Genomic DNA, 18,880 nt, shown 5'->3' with positions numbered 1-18,880 from the left:
AATCTCTAGGGATGCAAAATATTTGTGTAGAGTGGTTGATCCGACAGTCATAGTGACTTGATCTCGAATCCACAAACGCCGCTTGTGGCGATGGAGGAACTGACATGTGTAGTGGTGCTTGATAGTTCTTCACGAATGTGGCGAAAAATGCATAGAGCTTTTTGAGTGTGTGGAGTGTTTGAGCGTCCAAGGGATGTGTGGATGTCTGAGTGTTAGTATGTTTGAAGACATTATATTAATAGGCTTATTCATGATTCCTTGCATTTTTTGAAAAGAATGCAATATCTTTTATTTAGAAAACTCAAAGAGAGTGCATATCATGGTCAATGTCACTTCGAATAACATCAAGCGACTCCTCAAACCATACTACAAAGTCACTATGAATTAAGCTCAACTTGGCTAGGCGATGCGTCACTATGAATCAATTTATTTTCGAGCTATGATTTTATAGAATTTGTCTCCATGATTTGTCTTGATTGAATCTTAATATGGATTTAATTTGGTATTAATTTAAACCAAATCAGTGAACTTGGTATTAATTTGGACCGAGTTCATTTGTGCCAATTGCATTTGGCTGACTAAGACCCTATTTATGTGGTGGGTTCAATTACCAACCATTTCGTTTTAATCAAATCCAGTTCCAATTCCATTTACTTGCTGAGTAGTCTCCTTTTAACTTGAGCCAATTACAAATCAATTTATTTGCTGACCAATCACCTTTGATTTGGTAGCTGGCTGGGCGACTAAATGATTTGGCTGATCAAATCTAATTCTATTGGCTAATCAAATCAATTCCATTTGCTAATTTGCTAACTTGCCAAATCCAATACCAAGTTAAGGGCTTGCCGTTTAATCACCCTTAATTTGATAATTTGGTTGATGAAAGAATCAATCTTTAATGTGAACCAAATGCCACTTCACTTGGCCGACCACTTTGATTATTGCTCAAAAAGGGGTCAAATGCATTATTTAATTGGCATGATTTATGTTTGACTTAAATCTAATAATTTTATCTGATTTAAATCAAAGTTAATGTAAAGATAATTCCTTAATTGTTTTGACCATCCACTTAATCTGGTAATTCTTCTGCATTATGCCAGATGTCGACATGTGTCACTCATGACTCGTCCAACTTTAATGAGTCACATGTCATGTGTGTGGTATGTGAGACCCATAATGCGCGCCACAAAGTCCTAACAAGTCAAAACTTTAGTTTGTTGGTGAGCATTTATTTCACCGAAATAAATATCAAGTTAGTACAATAAGAGCAAAGGAAACCGGAAAAAAAAAGACCTCCTAAAATTTAACATATGCAAGAAAAAAGAATTACATAAGTGTTAAAGTCTCAATACAGCTTGAAGAAATCCATTAGGGGAGCATAGACGACTTGTGTCACGACTCGATCCCGACATACGTCAAGGATCAACACGTGGCACGGGACCGTAAAGTATGGTAAATCTAATGTAAGATACGGAAGGAAATACTAAAACCAATATCCCAAAATAAATATGATAGTGGGGTCACCCCAACATGATACATACAAGTTCGTACGCAAAAATACACAGCCCTCATTAGGCCAAGACAAGCCTATGGTGCACAAAAGAGAGTCCCAAAATAAATAGTACAAGGGTGATAAAGGAGTAACCTAAACGCTTCAAGGCTCTGATCTATGCCATGCTACCTCCACCGACTTCTCGTGGTCTACTTAGGCCTGTCACCTATACATTCAGTGCCTACACCATGGGAATGGTGCACTGGGCAAACAACAACCCGAATAAGCTACGAAGCTCGTGTGAGTGATAATAATTCAACGTATATAATAATCAATAAAAACAGACCATCAATCACAGTTTATAAATCTCAAACATCAAATCATATTTATGAAATCAAGGTCAAGTCACTGAAACCTCCGAATGAGTCACCCAGACATCCAATAGCTTTTCTAATTCAATCCACCAAGATTCCCAAAACTATCGTTCACAAATACACTAAAAACTAGGGCTAGAGTGGCACAGTTCAACCGAAGCCTACAAAAGTAACCAAACAGGAAATTGCCCCTCATAGGTGATTAACCAAGCAGAGCCACCCCTGAGAAAGTAACCAAGTAGGCAGGGACCCCCCCATTGTGGATTAACCAAGCAGAGTCACTCCTGTAACTGCTAAGAAGTGATCACCCATTGTGGATTAACCAAGCACGATCCATAAATAGTATGGTCCCCCATCGCGGATTAACCAAGCAGGACCATCCATGTACCACTGCTACATGGTGCAGACTCGGTGTCACCTAACCTTATGACACTAGGGTAACAGTCATCTACTAGCCCTCACAATTCTCAACATTTCAAATGTATATATTTTAAAACACTATTCATAAACATTTCAATAAGCAAACTAGATCGATGGTAAACTTTATAAAAACAATTATTTAGCATAAAACATAATTTAGAAATCTATGTTGTATACACAAAGTATACTAGCACATGAGGTTTCTAGGGTAATAACTATATCACATATATTAAAGTCATTCATCTGGAGTCCGCGCTAACGTCGCCTAAGACAAGGTACAAGTCCACATTTAGAATTCTTTCCATAAAATATATAACAAAAAACTCTCAAACTGTCCCCCTACAACAAACGAAGAGAATTCAAGACATGTTGATAAAAAGTCAACCATCGGTCAATGGTAAGGTCCACAACCCTACACAACTTGCTCTGCAAGATCCAATCACTGGATTTTCAATTCATAACTTCTCAAGGTCCTCAAATAATATCTACAATAGCATACTAAAGTTTGGTGGCAATCCAACAGTCGGATTATCAATTGCTATAATGTTCAAGTGGCAGACCTTAACAAAATTATACTCAAACATTGGAATTTCGTCAATCGAATGTCAAATATGGAATCGGGGCATCCAAAATAGCTTAGGGAAGCCAAGTGCTATTTCGGCCCACGCGCCGCCGCCACACTTCACCGGAAAAATCACATAAATTCCAAAATTCTCAAATTACACCAAAATGTAGCTCATCAGGAGAGGAGTCACTTTTATACCTGAGCCAAGGTTCAGTTCGGTCGAAAAATGGCCTGAAAACCCCTCGAACCGTCGAAAACCCCGAAAAGGGTAAACTTCGATCTGTCTACTTCGATGATCCGCCACCCCCAAACTTGTTTAGGGTTTGTTCCTAGGCTCAAGAGGTGTCGATTGGTGGTGATAGTCGAAGGTGATTGTTTCAGAAATGGTGGATCGAAGGCTCGGGTTTCACGGCACCTGTACGGGTGTTCTTCGTGAAATCAAGACGAAAACTCGTCGATTTTGGCTCTATTTGGATGCTGGGATGTGGTGGTTAGGTTTGGGGGTGGTGAGAGGATGAAGAAAGCAGGAAAATCGACGGAAAACCCGTCGGAACAATCGCCAAAAATTGGGTTAAGGTCCAGGTCGTCCGGTGCTCCTCCTTCTCTCTCCTTTCTCTCCCCTCTTGTTTCTGATTAGGCCAATTCCCCATCCCTTACTCTCCTTTCTTTTCTCTCCTTTCCATCCTAGCCACACATGTGGCTTCATCCCAGCTGTTGCTGCTCCGACAAGGCTGGAGCCTTCTGGAATTGAAGATTAATTGACAAAAATATCCTTGACTTTAAACGTTTATATCTCCTTCGTTACAACTCCGATTTCCAAATGGTTTTTGCCTACGCGCTCGTGGGATCAAGCTCTATCCAAAAATATTAGTAGTGATCTCGAAAGGTCTATGAACCTTAGAAGATTAATTACAAAAAGTCATACCTTGTAATAATACGATTCGAATTCATAATTATCGGAGTTAAAATAAACTAAAAAAATAACGTAAACATGAAGTACAAAATTTAATAACGAAATACGTAATTAATATTGAAATTCCGGGGACGGGATTTCACAACTTGGTTGGCATTCTCAGCCATAAGAAAATCCATATGACTATATGAGCATACTCCGCCGTATATTGTGCCACAAGCTTGTCCTTGTCATGATCTCTGAGGTTGTCCAACATATACTTCACATCAAACACGTTCGACAGGGGTTCTCTCCCTCCATAGCTGAGGAAAAGAGGAACAGTCTTTCGGAATGTTTTCCATGTTGTACACAGGAGTAGGCTGATTGTAGTGCTGAATGTTTATTGCTGGAAAAACATAATCGTACATTGCTATGTTTCCTTTTGTGACCATTTTCCACCATCAACAAGAAACAAAAAATTGAAAGTTTGTTAGTATTAAATTTAATCAGAGGGGATATGTAGGATAAAGTTTCAAATCGAATACTAGTTTTTTCTTTTCCTCGTGTAATTTAGGAGAACGACTTCCACGCAACAGGGATGCATTATGGCAGAGTGTGATTGACTTGAGAAACAATGATGGTGACATCCCCATTGTAGGTGAGTTTCTCTCGTGCTTTAGACACTTAATTAGCATTTACAGCTCGCTATTACTGAACACTGAATTGAAAGAGACTTACTCTAAACCCATTGTAGGTAAGTTTCTCTGGGGCGTATGTTGAAGAAACAGATTTATGCTTGAAATGTAAACCAAAATTTTAGACAAAGATAATAGACAACCGTGATAAACCAAAATTTTAGAGACTTACTCTAAACCCATTGTAGGCAACCGTGATAAAGATAATAGACAAAATTTTAGTTACTTTGCTATGTTCATCACATTGAATTGAGGAATCCATATATGATAAACCAAAAGCTTCATTGAGTTGTGTAAAGGAAAATGCAGAGCTAAATTCAATCTGGTGCAAAACGTATCGACAGCAGTTCGTACGAAGGGCGAGCGCATCCGACCAAGATAAGCAATTGGGGCAAGCAATGCAGCTGATCTTAGTATGTTTACCAGCTTTCCTCGGGAGAAGGCAGCTAGGGGAAGTCAATGTTCCCTATAATTCAATACTTCCAAGTCTCATTCATCGATTTTCTATCATTAGAAGTAATACATGTCATTAGTATAATTAAGCTTATGATCTGCAGATGGCATGATGTGATCAACATTTGAAAAGGCATGCCAACCGAACCGGATAATTTGGATTAACTGTTGTGTGTCCGCGACTGTTGGCAAGCCATACATCGAAACTATTGTCTGCCAAGATAAACGCCAAAGCCTTTTCCGGCGAATTGATTAATGCCGACGGCAAAGCCGCAGTCAATCGGCAATGCCACAAGATTATAAACGCCATAAGAAGCAGAATGGGCGAAATATATTGTTTATAATTTTGTTGTTTTTAAATGGGTGAAATATTGTTTCTTAGAATTATGATCTTATGATATTCATCTCCACTTGTAAGTGAGAGATCTTAGGTTCGATTCTCGGCAAAAGCAAATTTAAACCACATTAATGTCAGCCCATTGTGAGACTAAGCTCACTCAATCCCTCCTTGGTGTAAATAATATTTGTTTGTTCAAAGAAAAAGGTGAAATATTTTAATTTCTAATTAGCTATGGTTTTTCACAACAACAAGAAGCCTTATCCCACTAAGTGATGTATGAATCCTTGAACGTCATTGCGCTCGGTTTTGTGCCAAGTCTTAGCTATTGTTTTCTGATGTAAAAACACAATGTAATTCCTGCAACTAATACATAAAAAGATTGACAGTGTATACAAGCAAAGTCTTAGCTAATGGGTACGGTGTTGAGTTTATATTCATGCGTTTCGGGTTCGATACTCCCCAATCCCTAAATTATTGTAATAGTTCTGATCCTTCCCTCTCCCCTTCCTATGATATTGCAGCTGGATTGCAGCCGTTGTTCTTCACAGATGATGTCGTGGCTAGATTACTGCCAATAGTAAAGAGGTGGATTAATGCAAAGTAGGAGTCAAGGCAGCTATCTTTTTCAAGTCCCCGTTTACTTGCAATGAACGAATATTTAAATTATTCTCGGTTTTTAACTTCTTTTGCTTTTACGGAGTCAAAAACTGCGAGTCCTATGTAACAAGCCATAGTCTAGAATGGTTGAAGCCCCATGAATTAGATTGGTTAGGAGTAGTTAATCTTTTATATTCATTCCCTTTCTCCTATATTCCTGACTTTTCCGATTCACCATTTCCCATATTAACACGCAACCGTATAGAGAAACTAGAGATCGATATATTATATATAGATAATAAGGTACTGGGTTTTGATCTAGAGACACCATGGTAAAACCGTAAAAGTACAGATGAACCATATAAAAATGGTAGTAATTGTATGAATTTTGTTGGTAAAAGAAAAATCCGGTATATAGTATGGATAAATACAACGCTGCCCTTTGGGTTGGGCAAAACCAAGGAGAAATATGATCTGAGGGAGAAGAAAAGAGAATAAGAGAATTGGCATTACTTGTTTCACAAGTAAATATTCTCATTGAAGTCTAAAGAAAGCCATGAGAGGATCATACACATCTTGCTTAGCAGTTTCACCCATGACAAAATCTGCATGAGCGTAATCGTCTCTATACTGAAGCACAAGCTTATCTCCGTCATGATTTTCGAGGTTATTCATCAGCAGCTTCACATCTTTGACGTCGGAGAGGGCATCTGCTCCTCCGTAACTGAGGAATAGAGGAAGGTCATCTGGAATGCTTGTCATATTGTACACTGGAGGAGTAGGCTGCCCGTAGTGCTGCATATTCCCGTCCTTGTAGTCAAACATTGCAATCATTCCGTCTCTTATCACTGTTCAGAAAATCGCAGGATGTTATATCGAGTGCATCTATTTCGAGCAAATTTGGATCACTAATCACTAAGCAGATGTTACAGTTTAATTTTAGCGTCGCGGAGTTTGTAACGTTCAAAGTACTGATGGTTTGTGAATGAAAAATTTAGAACACTTACTCTGGGATATATGGACCAAGTTTTTAGTTGAAGTTGACTGGGGCTCATGATCTAGAAAAACATCTACTATGGAAGAATTTAAGCAGCAATTTTTCCCTTCATTTTACAAAAATTTCCCAAGTCAGTACATATAGAAATGATTGAAGTGGTAGTAGAATCTTAGGAGCATGTGTACTACCGGTGAACGCTGTCAATAAATGGGTGCAGTCAACGCCTGGTTCCTGGCAGACAGCCTTCAGAAATTCGACTGCGGCCTTCCTATTCAATTGTGGAAACACAAACAATGGTATAGTTCGTCGAATTAATAGGTACATGACACAAGGGAGAATGCAAGTTCTGATCTTATAATTGGAAATTTTCAGTGAATACTGGATTGCGAATCATAAGGAACAGATGAACAAGAATCGTTACCCTTTTGGATCAAATTGTCTAAAATCTGCATCGTATAGTGCCTGTTAAAAGAAGAAAATAGGTTGTCAAAGAGTTATTCTGTTAAGAAACTAAAACAGCTAGAAAAAAGGAAGTGTTCTTTACCTCAGCAACATAATTTTCAGCAGCTGTTCTTGCAAGGGGTGAGGGCATCTGACCAAGGTAAGCAATCGGGCTAAGTAGGGCGGCTGATCTCAAGTTCTTCAGCTGCATGTCTTTGGAAAATGCAGCAAAAGCAACCAATGTTCCCTGCAAAATAAATCCGTCGTTTAATTGCTATGTTTATATTATTAACACTCTGCCAAAAGTTTAATATATCTTTTAAAATGTTTGCAGAAGAGAAGAAAGCCGCAGAGTCTGTGATATTCACCAGCGAATGTCCAACATAGTGAATTTTCTGTCCGGTTTGATCGCGCACATACTGGAAAGTAGCTGGGAGATCATAAGCGACGAGTTCATCCCACGACCATTCCCAATAAGCCTGGAAAGGAGCAAAATGGCTCGTGAACATGTTTTATTGAGTATTTTCATGTTGTTGGATGTAACCAAACATGAAATTCAGGAGAACAGAGTAGTTACCCGATCATCAGGACTGAGTGATGTGTGTCCGAGGCTGTACTTGGTTCCGCGGGTGTTCCCAATCCACACCTCATACCCGTTGTCAGCTAAGAGGAATGCCAAAGATTGGCCTGGAGGTAACAGCAGCCATGTTATCCCATCCTGCGCAACAAACCACATAAACAAACTGTTACATTTTCCAAATTTACTGAACCTACTGAAAACTACCGCACAGAATTACTAACCATCAGAAGACCGTGTTGCAGAAGTACTGGTACCCCATTCCCCGACGCCTCCCCTGACTTCCCTGCTGGAATTCTCTGCATACTGAGAATGTATCCATCTTGTGTTGTCACCTACACGACCCAAAAATGCAACCAAGTTACATCAGTCAGTGTTTGCCGTGACTCGAAATTCTTGACAAACTGAGGAGCGAAAAATGTGGGCATGTCACCGTGTGTTCTTCACAAGCATAGCCTTGTGTTGCCACCATTGTTGCACAGATTCCGTCATCACTGGGAGACGGAGCCAATGCAGAAGCAGCATCCTGCACCTTGTTAGCTGCGAACAACTTTGTTCTGGTTCCAACTACGGACTCACAGACAAGAATAACTACAACAATACAGCTTAAAATCTTATTAGCCAACATCTTCATAGGTTTAGTAATCGTTTCCTGGTACAAATCGCCTTTGGAGGTTCTGACATTTTTATAGTACAGAAAAAACCAGATAAAAACAGAACTGGGGTGTTCACATGAGCTAATACAAATTGCTTAATGGATTAAACTAAGGTTCAACAAAGGCATCTAATGCTGATGGAGCACTAGTTTTCACTAATTAAATACAATTAAGAACGTTATTAACCTTAGATTTCGTCGCTGCCACGATTCCCTAATTTAACAAGAATTTCATTGATAAATCCAAATCTAATCCAAGTATGTAAAACCAAAACATCGTCATCCCAGGGACTGATATGTTGTCACTGTTTCTTTTGTCTAATTAGTAAAAGATGAAGACGTACTGCCAACGGAGGCACAGAATGTACTACATTCATGGGTATAAACTACCAAACCCAACAAGAGCTCAAACACTTTCTTCCGCTTTAGCCAACGGGGTAAAACCTCCAACGCTGTATTTCCGGGAGAAGAACTTAGGTGCACTAGTTGTATACACCAGTTCTTTTTGTCTCTCGAATGAGGTGACACAAAATAACAAGTGTATACAACCGGGATAGACAAGTTTTTTCCCATTAGAGGCATCCATTCTTTGCATAAACCACGCATACCTGTATTATAGTCGTTAACATAAAATGGTTTTCTTAAGCAAAGTGTTTCTTTCCCCATCTCTCACAATTCTAAGATATTGTTCCATGTGCAATAACTAGGATGAAAATCACACCCTCGACCGTGAAATTTCAATTGCTTGTTGAACTCTATAAATGTCAATCGCATGACAATAGGATACCAAATTCGAGACTCCAAGAGTTTTATAAAACGTTTCATTGACATATGATTCACAATCCTTCATACGATTATGATAATTTCATTTTTCCCGTCCAAATAAATACCAGTACAAAAAGCCTCGGTATAAAACTATATCAACAATCCGTTTTCCTTCAGGATTTCTCAGCAAACAAAAACCTGTCACGAGGCTTGCTTGCTAACAAGATAGATGGGATTCTCCAAATTATGTGGAGCATGAGTGCCTTTTTATCCTTTTTCCGATGTTTTGACATGATTATCTTGTGTTCTCGGTCTGGTTAGCGGTCTTCTGAGAAATTGGAATTGCCATGCTTTAGGTTCTATCCGCCTAAGCAGTGGCCACCTTTTCGGTTTAATTTGCCCTAGCAATTTCATCTGCTCCCTTCTGAACTTCCTATTTGCATACCACCTTCCACCTCGCCAACCCAAAGCATAGCTGCAGTTCGGTTAAAATGATGTCAGTGTATAATGCATGAACAGATTGATACTTGTAGTTTCATAACAAGAAAAGCAGGAATTATATTTCGGACATGGATATTAAAAAATTTAGAAAGAAGTACAAACCCGATAACTAAAGTGGTTCCTGCAGTGGCTATGCATGAAGGAAGACCTATAGTTCCAGAATCCATGATGTTTCTAATTTCTGACTGTTCTAGATTATGATTGTTTTTCATCTGCCACAAAAACAGAAACAGATCTCCAAATGTAACAAACATAAACAGATAATTAAGAAGGGGGAGCCTTAGGCCCCGTTTGGGATTGAGGTGATTTTAAAAAAAGCCACTGTGAAAAAAAGCTGAGGGTCATTTTTGTGTTTGGTAAACTGAAAAAAAAGAGCTTATTTTGGAAGCTGCTGTGAGAATAAGCTGAAAATCAAAAGAAAAGCTGAAGCTGCTATTTGCTGCTTTGAAAAAAAGCCAGTTTTTTCAAAGCACACGGAGTTACAGTGCTCCTTTAATGAAAAGACACACTATCATCCTGATTTTTTTTCCAAAAGCACTTTCACAAAAAAGTTTACCAAACACTCTACTGGCTTTATTTCACAGCCGCTTATTCTCACAGCACAGCCGCTTATTCTCACAGCAGCTTTTTTTCAAAGCACAGCAATACCAAACCAGCATAACCAGCAATAGCATTAACCAAAATTTAATTACAAATTAAGAGTGAGAGCTTGCGCACATGATGCCTTATCCCACTGTCAAAATCATTAACATAAATGGGATGAAAACAAGAATACACGACATGGATAATAGAAAATATTGTCGTTTTCTTTTTCTTTCAATGAGACTTTGTACTTACAGCTTTTTCAATTGATTCGAGCCTTTGATCAACTCTTGATACATGTACGTGGCGTAGAGTATAGCCTGCACCCACAACAGATGAGCATTAGTCTATTAGATAAGAAAATGTTTTTGAGCATATTACTGAGAGAGACAACAGTAATTAAGTTGAAACAAAACTTTTGCACCCTAATGCATTAGTGAACCAAATTTTTTAGATTATAACGAATCTTTAGTTATAAGTAAACAATTTAGTCAAAGAACAACATAAACCGCAAATGATTATATCGGAACTTCATAAGTTTAGCACCTCACAGAATCTAGAACTAGAACATCTATGACTAAGAAGGATTGTGTTTTTGAAATTTGCATCCTACACTCCGTGTTTATCCCAACTTCTAATTCGGATTACAAATTCATACCCACTTTTGGTAAACATATGAAATATGTTTGAATGACCCAGAGCTCCGGTTGAAGATCCAACTGAAGTCACACTCACACCCCTAAAGCTTACATAACTTATTTGCCCTGTCCTGTGAAGGTTAGTTGAAGGGAACTTTATATGTGCCCTACAATTTGCACATTATACCTCACAACTTATTGGAATAAGATGGGAATACCGTGGGTTTGTAGGGTAAAGAACAATCAGCAAATTGCAGGTTACATATACATGCCTTAACTTGAACTAAGGATTTCAAACAAATTACGCTGCACCCACCGTCTGCGAATATTTCAACCCGCAACTAAAGTGGACCGCCAAATGCCACTCCAATTATCATAGAGTTAGCTAAACTTGTATTCATCACTCTAAATTTGTTGCAAAATACTAATCATTTACACACCGTTTATCAATTTGAAGATTAATTGGTGATCACAAACAAACAAAATGCAGAAAAGCAAAGCAAATTTGAGAAATTAAAGAGCTGCCAAACAAGAACTCACCAAACCATGCGGTGGCGACTGATGCAATGGAAGTTCCAACTGTAAATACCACCTTATGGCTTTCAAATATATCCTAAAACATTCACCAAAAAAAAAAAACCAAAAAACCCATCAGAATTAAACACAACCCATGAAAAATCAATCGATGCCCACAACTTCAAACTCCCAGAAACCCCCAAAAATGTGTGAGAAAAATCGAAAAGCAAGCACCTTTGTGGAAAAATAAGTGTCCTGAACGGCAGCCCATGATCTGAAAGCTTTCTTCCTCAACTGGGTTATGGCTTGCGAGCGCGAAAGTACGGTCCCTGAGCTTCTAAGGCGCTGCATGGCGCATGCTAGGGGTGCCCACCGCGAAGTTTCTGGGGAAAATGGAGGCAAAAGCTTGAAAAGCTTCCCCTTCTTCTTTTGTTGTATTTTTTGCGGCTTTTTATTGGTCAGATCAGATGGGATTCCGTAGAGTCCATACCTTGTAAAAAAAGCAAAACCAGTGGGACAACTTGGGCTCCAAAGTTTAGAAAGATTTGACCATCAGTCTGGGCTGGGCTATTGACCCTTGTCAAGCCCACTTTGCTTGTTCAAACAAACTAAGGGCAACTTGTATCCAATTCATGTCTCGTCTGAAACGGACTTGTACGTCAAATAGTTAAAGAGTGTTCACTTTTGCATTTGATGTCTTAAGTTCAATTATCCCTCACAATTACTCCTTTTTTGTAAGAAAAAGAGTATAGGTTTAGGTCAAGCGATTAGTTTAACTCTTATTTGGTCGAAAACATGACTCGGAGCCCAAACAAAACTAAGCGACAATAAGTTCACACCTAGACATTCCTAGTTGATTCACACCAAAAACCTGTCTAAATAAGGAGAACTATTAACGTGAGAATCGCCTACATCTAAAGCAAGACACTAGTTGCAGATGACGCTTTACCGCAATGGTGGAAAGCGATCATGCCTATACACTCTAGTACGGGTTCAATCCCCATCGATCTCCCTCCCCACAACTAACAATTTAACTCACTAATACTATTGTTTGTCAAAAAAGAAAAGCGAGACAATAGTTTGCCTGACTATTAACAACAAATACTTTTCTCCATACATGATGTATCTCGCGTTCCCAAGATTTTGAAAAAAACTCTCGACAAGCCAAAACAAGAGAGTCCAAATGATCTTTTTAATAGTAGCTTGTACCATAGAAAGTAACTTTTATCCAAGCCTTATAAGCCTAAAAATCCCTCATAGCAACTTCAACTTAATTTGGTACAAACAGTATCCTATCGTCAAACATTCAACTTAACTTGGTACTTAAAAATAAATAAAGATTGAGTAAAATTTAATTTCTGTTAGAAATAGAGGGTTAGAGGAAGAGGCAACAGAGAGAGATAAGAAAGATTGGGAGGATAAATCTGTGTGTCATTTTCTTCTTATTAGAGTGCCTATTTATAGGCTTAAGATTTATATAGAAAAAATCTTATCTAATTACATAATACATACTGACCAAGAATGAACAACCACATAATAGCTATTATTTACAACGCTTCCCCTTAAATATTCACCGATCAATGATAATCCATTTGTGGGTGCTATAAACCTCCCACTCAGGATGAGAACTGAGAATCAATAAACTGAATAATTTTTATTATTTTAAGTCCCAATTGATATGCTGAATACTAATAAAAACGTCAGCAATCAAATAAAGCGTGATATCAAAAGTAAGAGGGAAAATGAATTACACCATGTTAGTCAGGGAAAGAGGCTGAATACTTTTATGAATTTTGTTGTTCCCTGCCGTGATAAAATCACCAACTAATCTATTTTTAAATTCTATCAGCGCACTACGTATTTCCTTTTCTTTTGGATTTTGATTGTCTTGTAGACTTGCGAAGAAACTGTGTCCAAAATACTTTTCCTTCGATAATATATTTGCAAGCATGCCACATATTAACCCAGAAGTCAACCGTCACATAATAAACATTATTTATGACAATTTCAATATAATCTTATCATGTAAATTCTTGTAGGATACCTATAGTCATGGGTGATAATATTATTTGCGACAATTTCAATATAATCTTATCATGTAAAAACATGCACGATTTTTATCTTTAACATATTATTGTTTCATCATATTCGTTGTTCCATTTGATATATTCAATTAACGACCATAAATAAAAAATAAAAAATAAATAAATAACTAAAATAAAAAAAGAGGCGTTTGAAATTCATCTCCCGGAATCATACACAGCACCAAGATCATCGTTGGAATAAAAATAGTATCATTTTCAAACCAAATGGAATTGTAGTCCAATTCAATCCAACATCCTAATCCATTCTACAAATTAATATTTACCTTTTTGTATTTCTTCTTTGTATAAAAAAAAAATATATATATATATATATATATATATATATATATATATAAAAGAAGGAAGAAATGATGTCCTAATTCCTTGCATTCCTATACTTTTGTAACAAGTAGATTAAAATAGGATTTTTCATAGGGAACTTTAACGAAAAACTCCCGATACTGTTCATTTTAACGAAAAACCACAATTTTATACTAAAAAGTCAATCTTAGCACTATTCACTTTATCCTTTATTTTATCTTTATCGTTAAAAATCAAAATTTTCAAAACATTTTCATTAATTTTTCTTTTTTATATGTGCTAAAGCTAATGAATAAATAAACTCCATAGTCATACACAAAACGAAACTAACGAATGGGGAAGGAGTCACACTCTCATATAATTAATAGAAAAATAAAAAATTAAAAAATTAAAATATCTAACACTTTCAGTCTGTTTTATTACGGAAACCGAAATAAATTATTTATACAAATATATGAATAAGTCATAAAAAGACGAGTTTTGGTTTGAATAAAAATGGCTTAGTGCGCGGTGCTCGCCACTACTTTTGACTTGCGCCATACAAAGCTTTCATATATGGAAGTTTCATGTGCATGGCTTGCCATCACAGTTTACATTTTGTTTTTATCAAACGATATATTTTGTTAGATTAAATATTAAATTAGTTATGAAGGAGTTTAAATCCATGTCGTTATGCAAAGATTCAATTTTTTTTCACCACTGTGGTAAAAGGTCACTTGTCATCGCAATTTACATTGATCCCTTCAATTAGTCGAGCTCGAGTTTTTCTTTGGGAGTAGATTTTTATCTCTCCAAATCTTCTCCCCTCCAGATCTCCTCTCGTTTACTTTCTTCTTTTTCTTTTTCTATACAGAAGTCAATATCAGATATTAACGTGAGTTAATCGTGAACGTTTCAATATAAGGGGATTGAAAAAGAGAAGAATTTGGAGATGAAAAAATCCTACTCCCTTTCTTTGCAACATAAAAGAATTGTTTAATTTTTATTTTTAAGTTGGGTAATGCTAAAGAGACCATCTATTTAAATTATTTTTTGTAAACCATATGACTTGGTTGTTGATGATTAGATTATTATTTGCGTGTTGATTAATGTGTTTATTTCCTATTTGTGACACATCACATGCTTTGGAAATATAGTCTAAAATGTTAGTCTACCTAGCATTACTCTTTGGAGTTTAGTGATATTCTGTCAACATTTTAGACTCAATTAGTGGCCCATAACTAATAGCATTGAAATCACATGCACAATTTGACATGCTAAATTTTCGATGCGAGACTCACAGTTCTTAACATAATATTCTTTACATGTGGGTAGTCTCACGTTCAACTTTCATAAAAAAACAAGTTTAGTACCAAGTTATAATTGACTTATTATGTAACTTAACATAAATCTCCCATAATATTTATCATAAAACAAAAGTTCGTGGTAAGAGATAAAACCCTAAGCGAACTAGAAAAAATTATGTAAAGAAATTCAAGAGAGACGATGACCCACACCATTCAATTTCAATTACGAAGATTAATTGAATGACTAGACATAGTGACACTCTTTATCCAAAAAATTTAATAAAAATAAACTAAAACTACTCCACACCAAAGTTCCCAATGTATGTGAAAACTCCGAAGTATGAAAACGTCTTGGTGCACACATGTTGAAGATTTTAGAGTTCTTTGTTGGCAACTTTAGGAACATGAAAAGCACTATCAACTTCACGACGAAGTCTAATGCGGATGCTACGGCTTCCCTTGATACACCGTCACAATATTGCTACTTGAAACAAACTTTCCCCTAAATCCTGCGTGGAATTTAGTTTAAACGATTTTATAGGAAATATCAGTGTGTTATTTCATATTTTGTCTGCGTTGGTGATTGTAATGAAGGCTAGTGTGGAAGCCCATTGGGGCGTAAAAACGTTACGATTTAATTTGTACGTATGATTTGTGAGCGATTGCATGCGTCTGTTAATTTCTTATTTTGGCGGCGGTTAGTTAGTGAAGACACAATTGTACTTCCTTGTAGGATCATATGGATACTTTTTTTAATAGACCTTGGCTCGTTTTAGGAAGACAAGGACAAGACAAGAGTAAAGCGGGGAAATTGTCTTTACTATTCACTCTAAAAAGTAATTTCTTATTGCAATTTGGAAAGAGGAAGGACAAAGGCAATTACTGTTGACAATTTTTTTTTTTAAATATTTTGCACCTTGTAATTGTGTACTTAGTAAGTTTGTTCTTTGAAGAAAACGGTTGAATTTTTTAAGTTTCTTAAGTGTGTCTAATTTTAATTATGTTGTTAAAAAATTTGATAGTAGACCGTTGGATTTCCAGTGGTCCTTTCATCTAGACCGCGGAATTTTCAACGTTAAAAAAAGGGATCAATGGAGATGCTCATACATGGGCACAGATATTGATTTAACGTGTTTTATCCTTCTGCACTCTTCTTGGAGGGAGAAGTAATGTGAAAATTGCTTCTTTTATCATTTTACATTTTGGGTTTTATATGCAGTTCGATATTTAATGTACCTGAAGTTTATCTTAATTTTTGTTTTAAAAATGGTACGATATTCATCGATACATAAAAAAATTGCAAGAGGATAGCAATCTAAAGATTCTAAACTTATTTTGTAATTTGAAAAAGGAAGAAATATAGAAAATGATGATAAAGAATGTTCAATTTAGAACAAAATCATGAAGTCTTCTCACTAGAAATAATCACATTCCCAACAAAAAGCCAGAAATTTCCAACTGGACAAGTCCTTTTTACAAAGGAGGCAGATTGTCCACCCTCCTGTTATGGTGCCCTTCTCATCCCTTTTTATTTGTACGGTCACGGTTAAGCCACGCCAACATTTTATATTCTTATTGTTTTTTTTTTCTTATTATCTCTATAAAAAAAATCAATATAAAATATTTACGTGACTTAACCGTAACCGCACAAATAGAAGAGGATGGGAATGACACCATAACAGGAGGGCAGACAATCTGGTTCCTTTTACAAAAGAGGAGATCATTAACGCAAGACATGACAAGACCAGTTGCCACGTCTCTCCAACAACCATCACCCACCAAAGATCAACAAGCGGAATCAAACTACTCTCCCGCACCAAAAACGAATCCAAAGATGAATAAGCAACTTAAGTTCATCTCATGTCCAACTAAAGAGATGTTCCGAACAAAAGAATGGGTAGGTCTTCAATAGTTTGAATTATTGAGGAATCCGACATTATATTCATTAGGTTAAAAAGAAGGGAACTTTAACGAAAAGCACCCGGTACTGTTCACTTTAACGAAAAACCACATTTTTACACTAAAAAGTCAATCCTGGTACTATTCACTTTACCCTTTATTTTGTCCTTATCATTAAAACTCAAAGTTTTCAAGCCATTTTCATTAGTTTTCCTTAAAAAGAAAGCAAAACAGTATTTCATTAATTCGATCCTGACTGTTTAATTCTCGTATTACTGACTAGTCTGGATTATTAACGAAAAATTGCTAACGATTATCAAGAGATTTCTATTTTACTCTGTGGAGATTTTTCACATTATGTTAGATCTTGGTCAAAGATACAATGACCAACAGATAACAACTCCAAAGTCTAGAATACTTTAGAACACCATGGGAGAAACACACATGTACCCATATGTCGACACCATGGGAGAAACATACATGTAAATGTAATCATATCATGTCACGTATTATACCTTTTTTCCACATTATATCCTTTTTTTTCCACAACCGTAATATTGCAACTTATCCAGAATCAGACGATGATTATTACAACTTACCCAGAACCGAACGCTGAATACAAATTATCATGCATTTTAACTTTACCGCATAATAATATGCAATTAGGTTGAAATATTGTTACAACAACGTTCCACGTACGTAAGGTGGAAGTAGAAAATAGAGAAGCAAAGCCTCTTGGGAGCTCTTGCAACCATGCAACTCACATGCACGGAGACCTCCACACAAATAAATAATCTCTTTTTCTTTTTCTTTTCTTTCACCTGTGGAGGTGACTGAAAAGAAAGAAGGGCATGTGGGTGGAAGCCCGACCTTTCAGAAAATATTGTGTTAAGCTAAACAAGCTTTAGATAGGTAGCTAGGGAAGGGTGCACTCTGTGCAGGCAGTCAGGCAGGCAGGCAGGCAGGCAGGCAGGGAGGGCCTTGGGGTTTGGGGGATAATATTTTTGCCCATTTGATAATTCATATACTCAACCAGTAGTGCACAATAAGAATCTTACATCCCATGTGCAATCAATGCTCCTTATCATAAACCCTGTCCATCATCAAACCTGCATTTGCCCTCTCTTCCCCTCTCTCACCAAACAATCTCCACCATCCATCCATCCATCCATCCACCCACCCACCCACCCACCGCCTATCCAAATTTCCCTTTTCCTTTTCATGATTATTTGTGTTCATCCCCCATCTCCATCTACAAACTTCACAAACCTAAATCCACTTTGTTCTAATCTTTAGATGCATTATTTACAAGAACAAACTAGAAATATGCCTACCCCTTTGTAACAAGGCTATAAAGTACTCTAATCCTTCCCTAGTACAAGAAAACAAAGGATCGATTGGTGCCAACTGACCTGATTCACGTCTGTTAATTCTACTTAATTTTGGGAAAAGAAGATTGAAATCGAAGACTACCTGATCTAATTCACGTCTGTTAATTCTACTTAATTAAGGGGAAAAAAGACAGAAAATCGAAGCCTAACTGACCTAACCCACGTCTGCTACGCGTTTATCATTTCTAACATATACCATGGAATGCAATGCAAAATGAATACAAGCCCATATGAGTGAATCAGAAAATAGAAGAACGAAACAAAATGGAAAGCTTTTCTTTTTATCTAAATTCAGATAATGTTTTGTACAGAAAAAGGAAAAAGAAAACAAAGATGGGAATGGAGGAATCTGATCGGAAGGGCAAAAACCCAGATCAGATCTAGTGCTTGCTGGGTAGC

The 18,880-nt window shown here is 36.9% G+C and overlaps 2 protein-coding genes and 1 long non-coding RNA gene across 3 annotated transcripts; all 3 read right to left on the bottom strand.

Annotated features, from left to right (window-relative positions):
- Positions 1–1,282: 1,282 nt before the first annotated feature.
- On the bottom strand, positions 1,283–3,466 carry LOC114822662 (uncharacterized). Its single transcript, XR_003770797.2, has 2 exons — positions 3,050–3,466; positions 1,283–1,754 (listed from the first exon to the last, which is right to left on the bottom strand). It is a non-coding gene; the product is annotated as an uncharacterized lncRNA (long non-coding RNA).
- Positions 3,467–6,362: 2,896 nt separating this feature from the next.
- Positions 6,363–9,164, bottom strand: LOC103405024 (triacylglycerol lipase 2). The gene is made up of 10 exons (XM_070816327.1): positions 9,107–9,164; positions 8,277–8,434; positions 8,068–8,178; positions 7,844–7,984; positions 7,635–7,745; positions 7,370–7,513; positions 7,247–7,287; positions 7,014–7,093; positions 6,836–6,931; positions 6,363–6,676 (listed from the first exon to the last, which is right to left on the bottom strand). Exons 1-10 carry the CDS (start codon positions 9,162–9,164, stop codon positions 6,363–6,365), a joined length of 1,254 nt encoding a protein of 417 aa, XP_070672428.1.
- Positions 9,165–9,305: 141 nt separating this feature from the next.
- LOC139193612 (uncharacterized) lies at positions 9,306–12,004 on the bottom strand. Its single transcript, XM_070816990.1, has 5 exons — positions 11,735–12,004; positions 11,525–11,597; positions 10,602–10,666; positions 9,867–9,976; positions 9,306–9,738 (listed from the first exon to the last, which is right to left on the bottom strand). The coding sequence occupies exons 1-5, from the start codon at positions 11,849–11,851 to the stop codon at positions 9,531–9,533; spliced, it is 573 nt and encodes a 190-aa protein (XP_070673091.1). The 5' UTR covers positions 11,852–12,004; the 3' UTR covers positions 9,306–9,530.
- Positions 12,005–18,880: the final 6,876 nt, after the last annotated feature.

The sequence above is a fragment of the Malus domestica genome, chromosome 17 (assembly GCF_042453785.1).
Source record: "Malus domestica chromosome 17, GDT2T_hap1".
Classification (NCBI taxonomy): Eukaryota; Viridiplantae; Streptophyta; class Magnoliopsida; order Rosales; family Rosaceae; genus Malus; species Malus domestica.
The sequence above is the reverse complement of the archived record's forward strand: the minus strand, read 5'-3'. Positions and strand labels throughout refer to the sequence as shown.

Excerpts from the sequence above, each read along its gene's own strand:
- LOC139193612 (XM_070816990.1), bottom strand. The coding sequence starts at position 11,851 with ATGCAGCGCCTTAGAAGCTCAGGGACCGTACTTTCGCGCTCGCAAGCC. Across the intron at positions 9,977-10,601 it reads TCGAATCAATTGAAAAAGCT|ATGAAAAACAATCATAATCT; the intron begins GTAAGTACAAAG and ends TTTTTGTGGCAG. Across the intron at positions 9,739-9,866 it reads GGAACCACTTTAGTTATCGG|CTATGCTTTGGGTTGGCGAG; the intron begins GTTTGTACTTCT and ends ACCGAACTGCAG.
- LOC103405024 (XM_070816327.1), bottom strand. The coding sequence starts at position 9,164 with ATGGGGAAAGAAACACTTTGCTTAAGAAAACCATTTTATGTTAACGAC. Across the intron at positions 8,179-8,276 it reads ATGCTTGTGAAGAACACACG|GTGACAACACAAGATGGATA; the intron begins GTGACATGCCCA and ends TGGGTCGTGTAG. Across the intron at positions 6,932-7,013 it reads TTTATTGACAGCGTTCACCG|GGAAAAATTGCTGCTTAAAT; the intron begins GTAGTACACATG and ends TGTAAAATGAAG.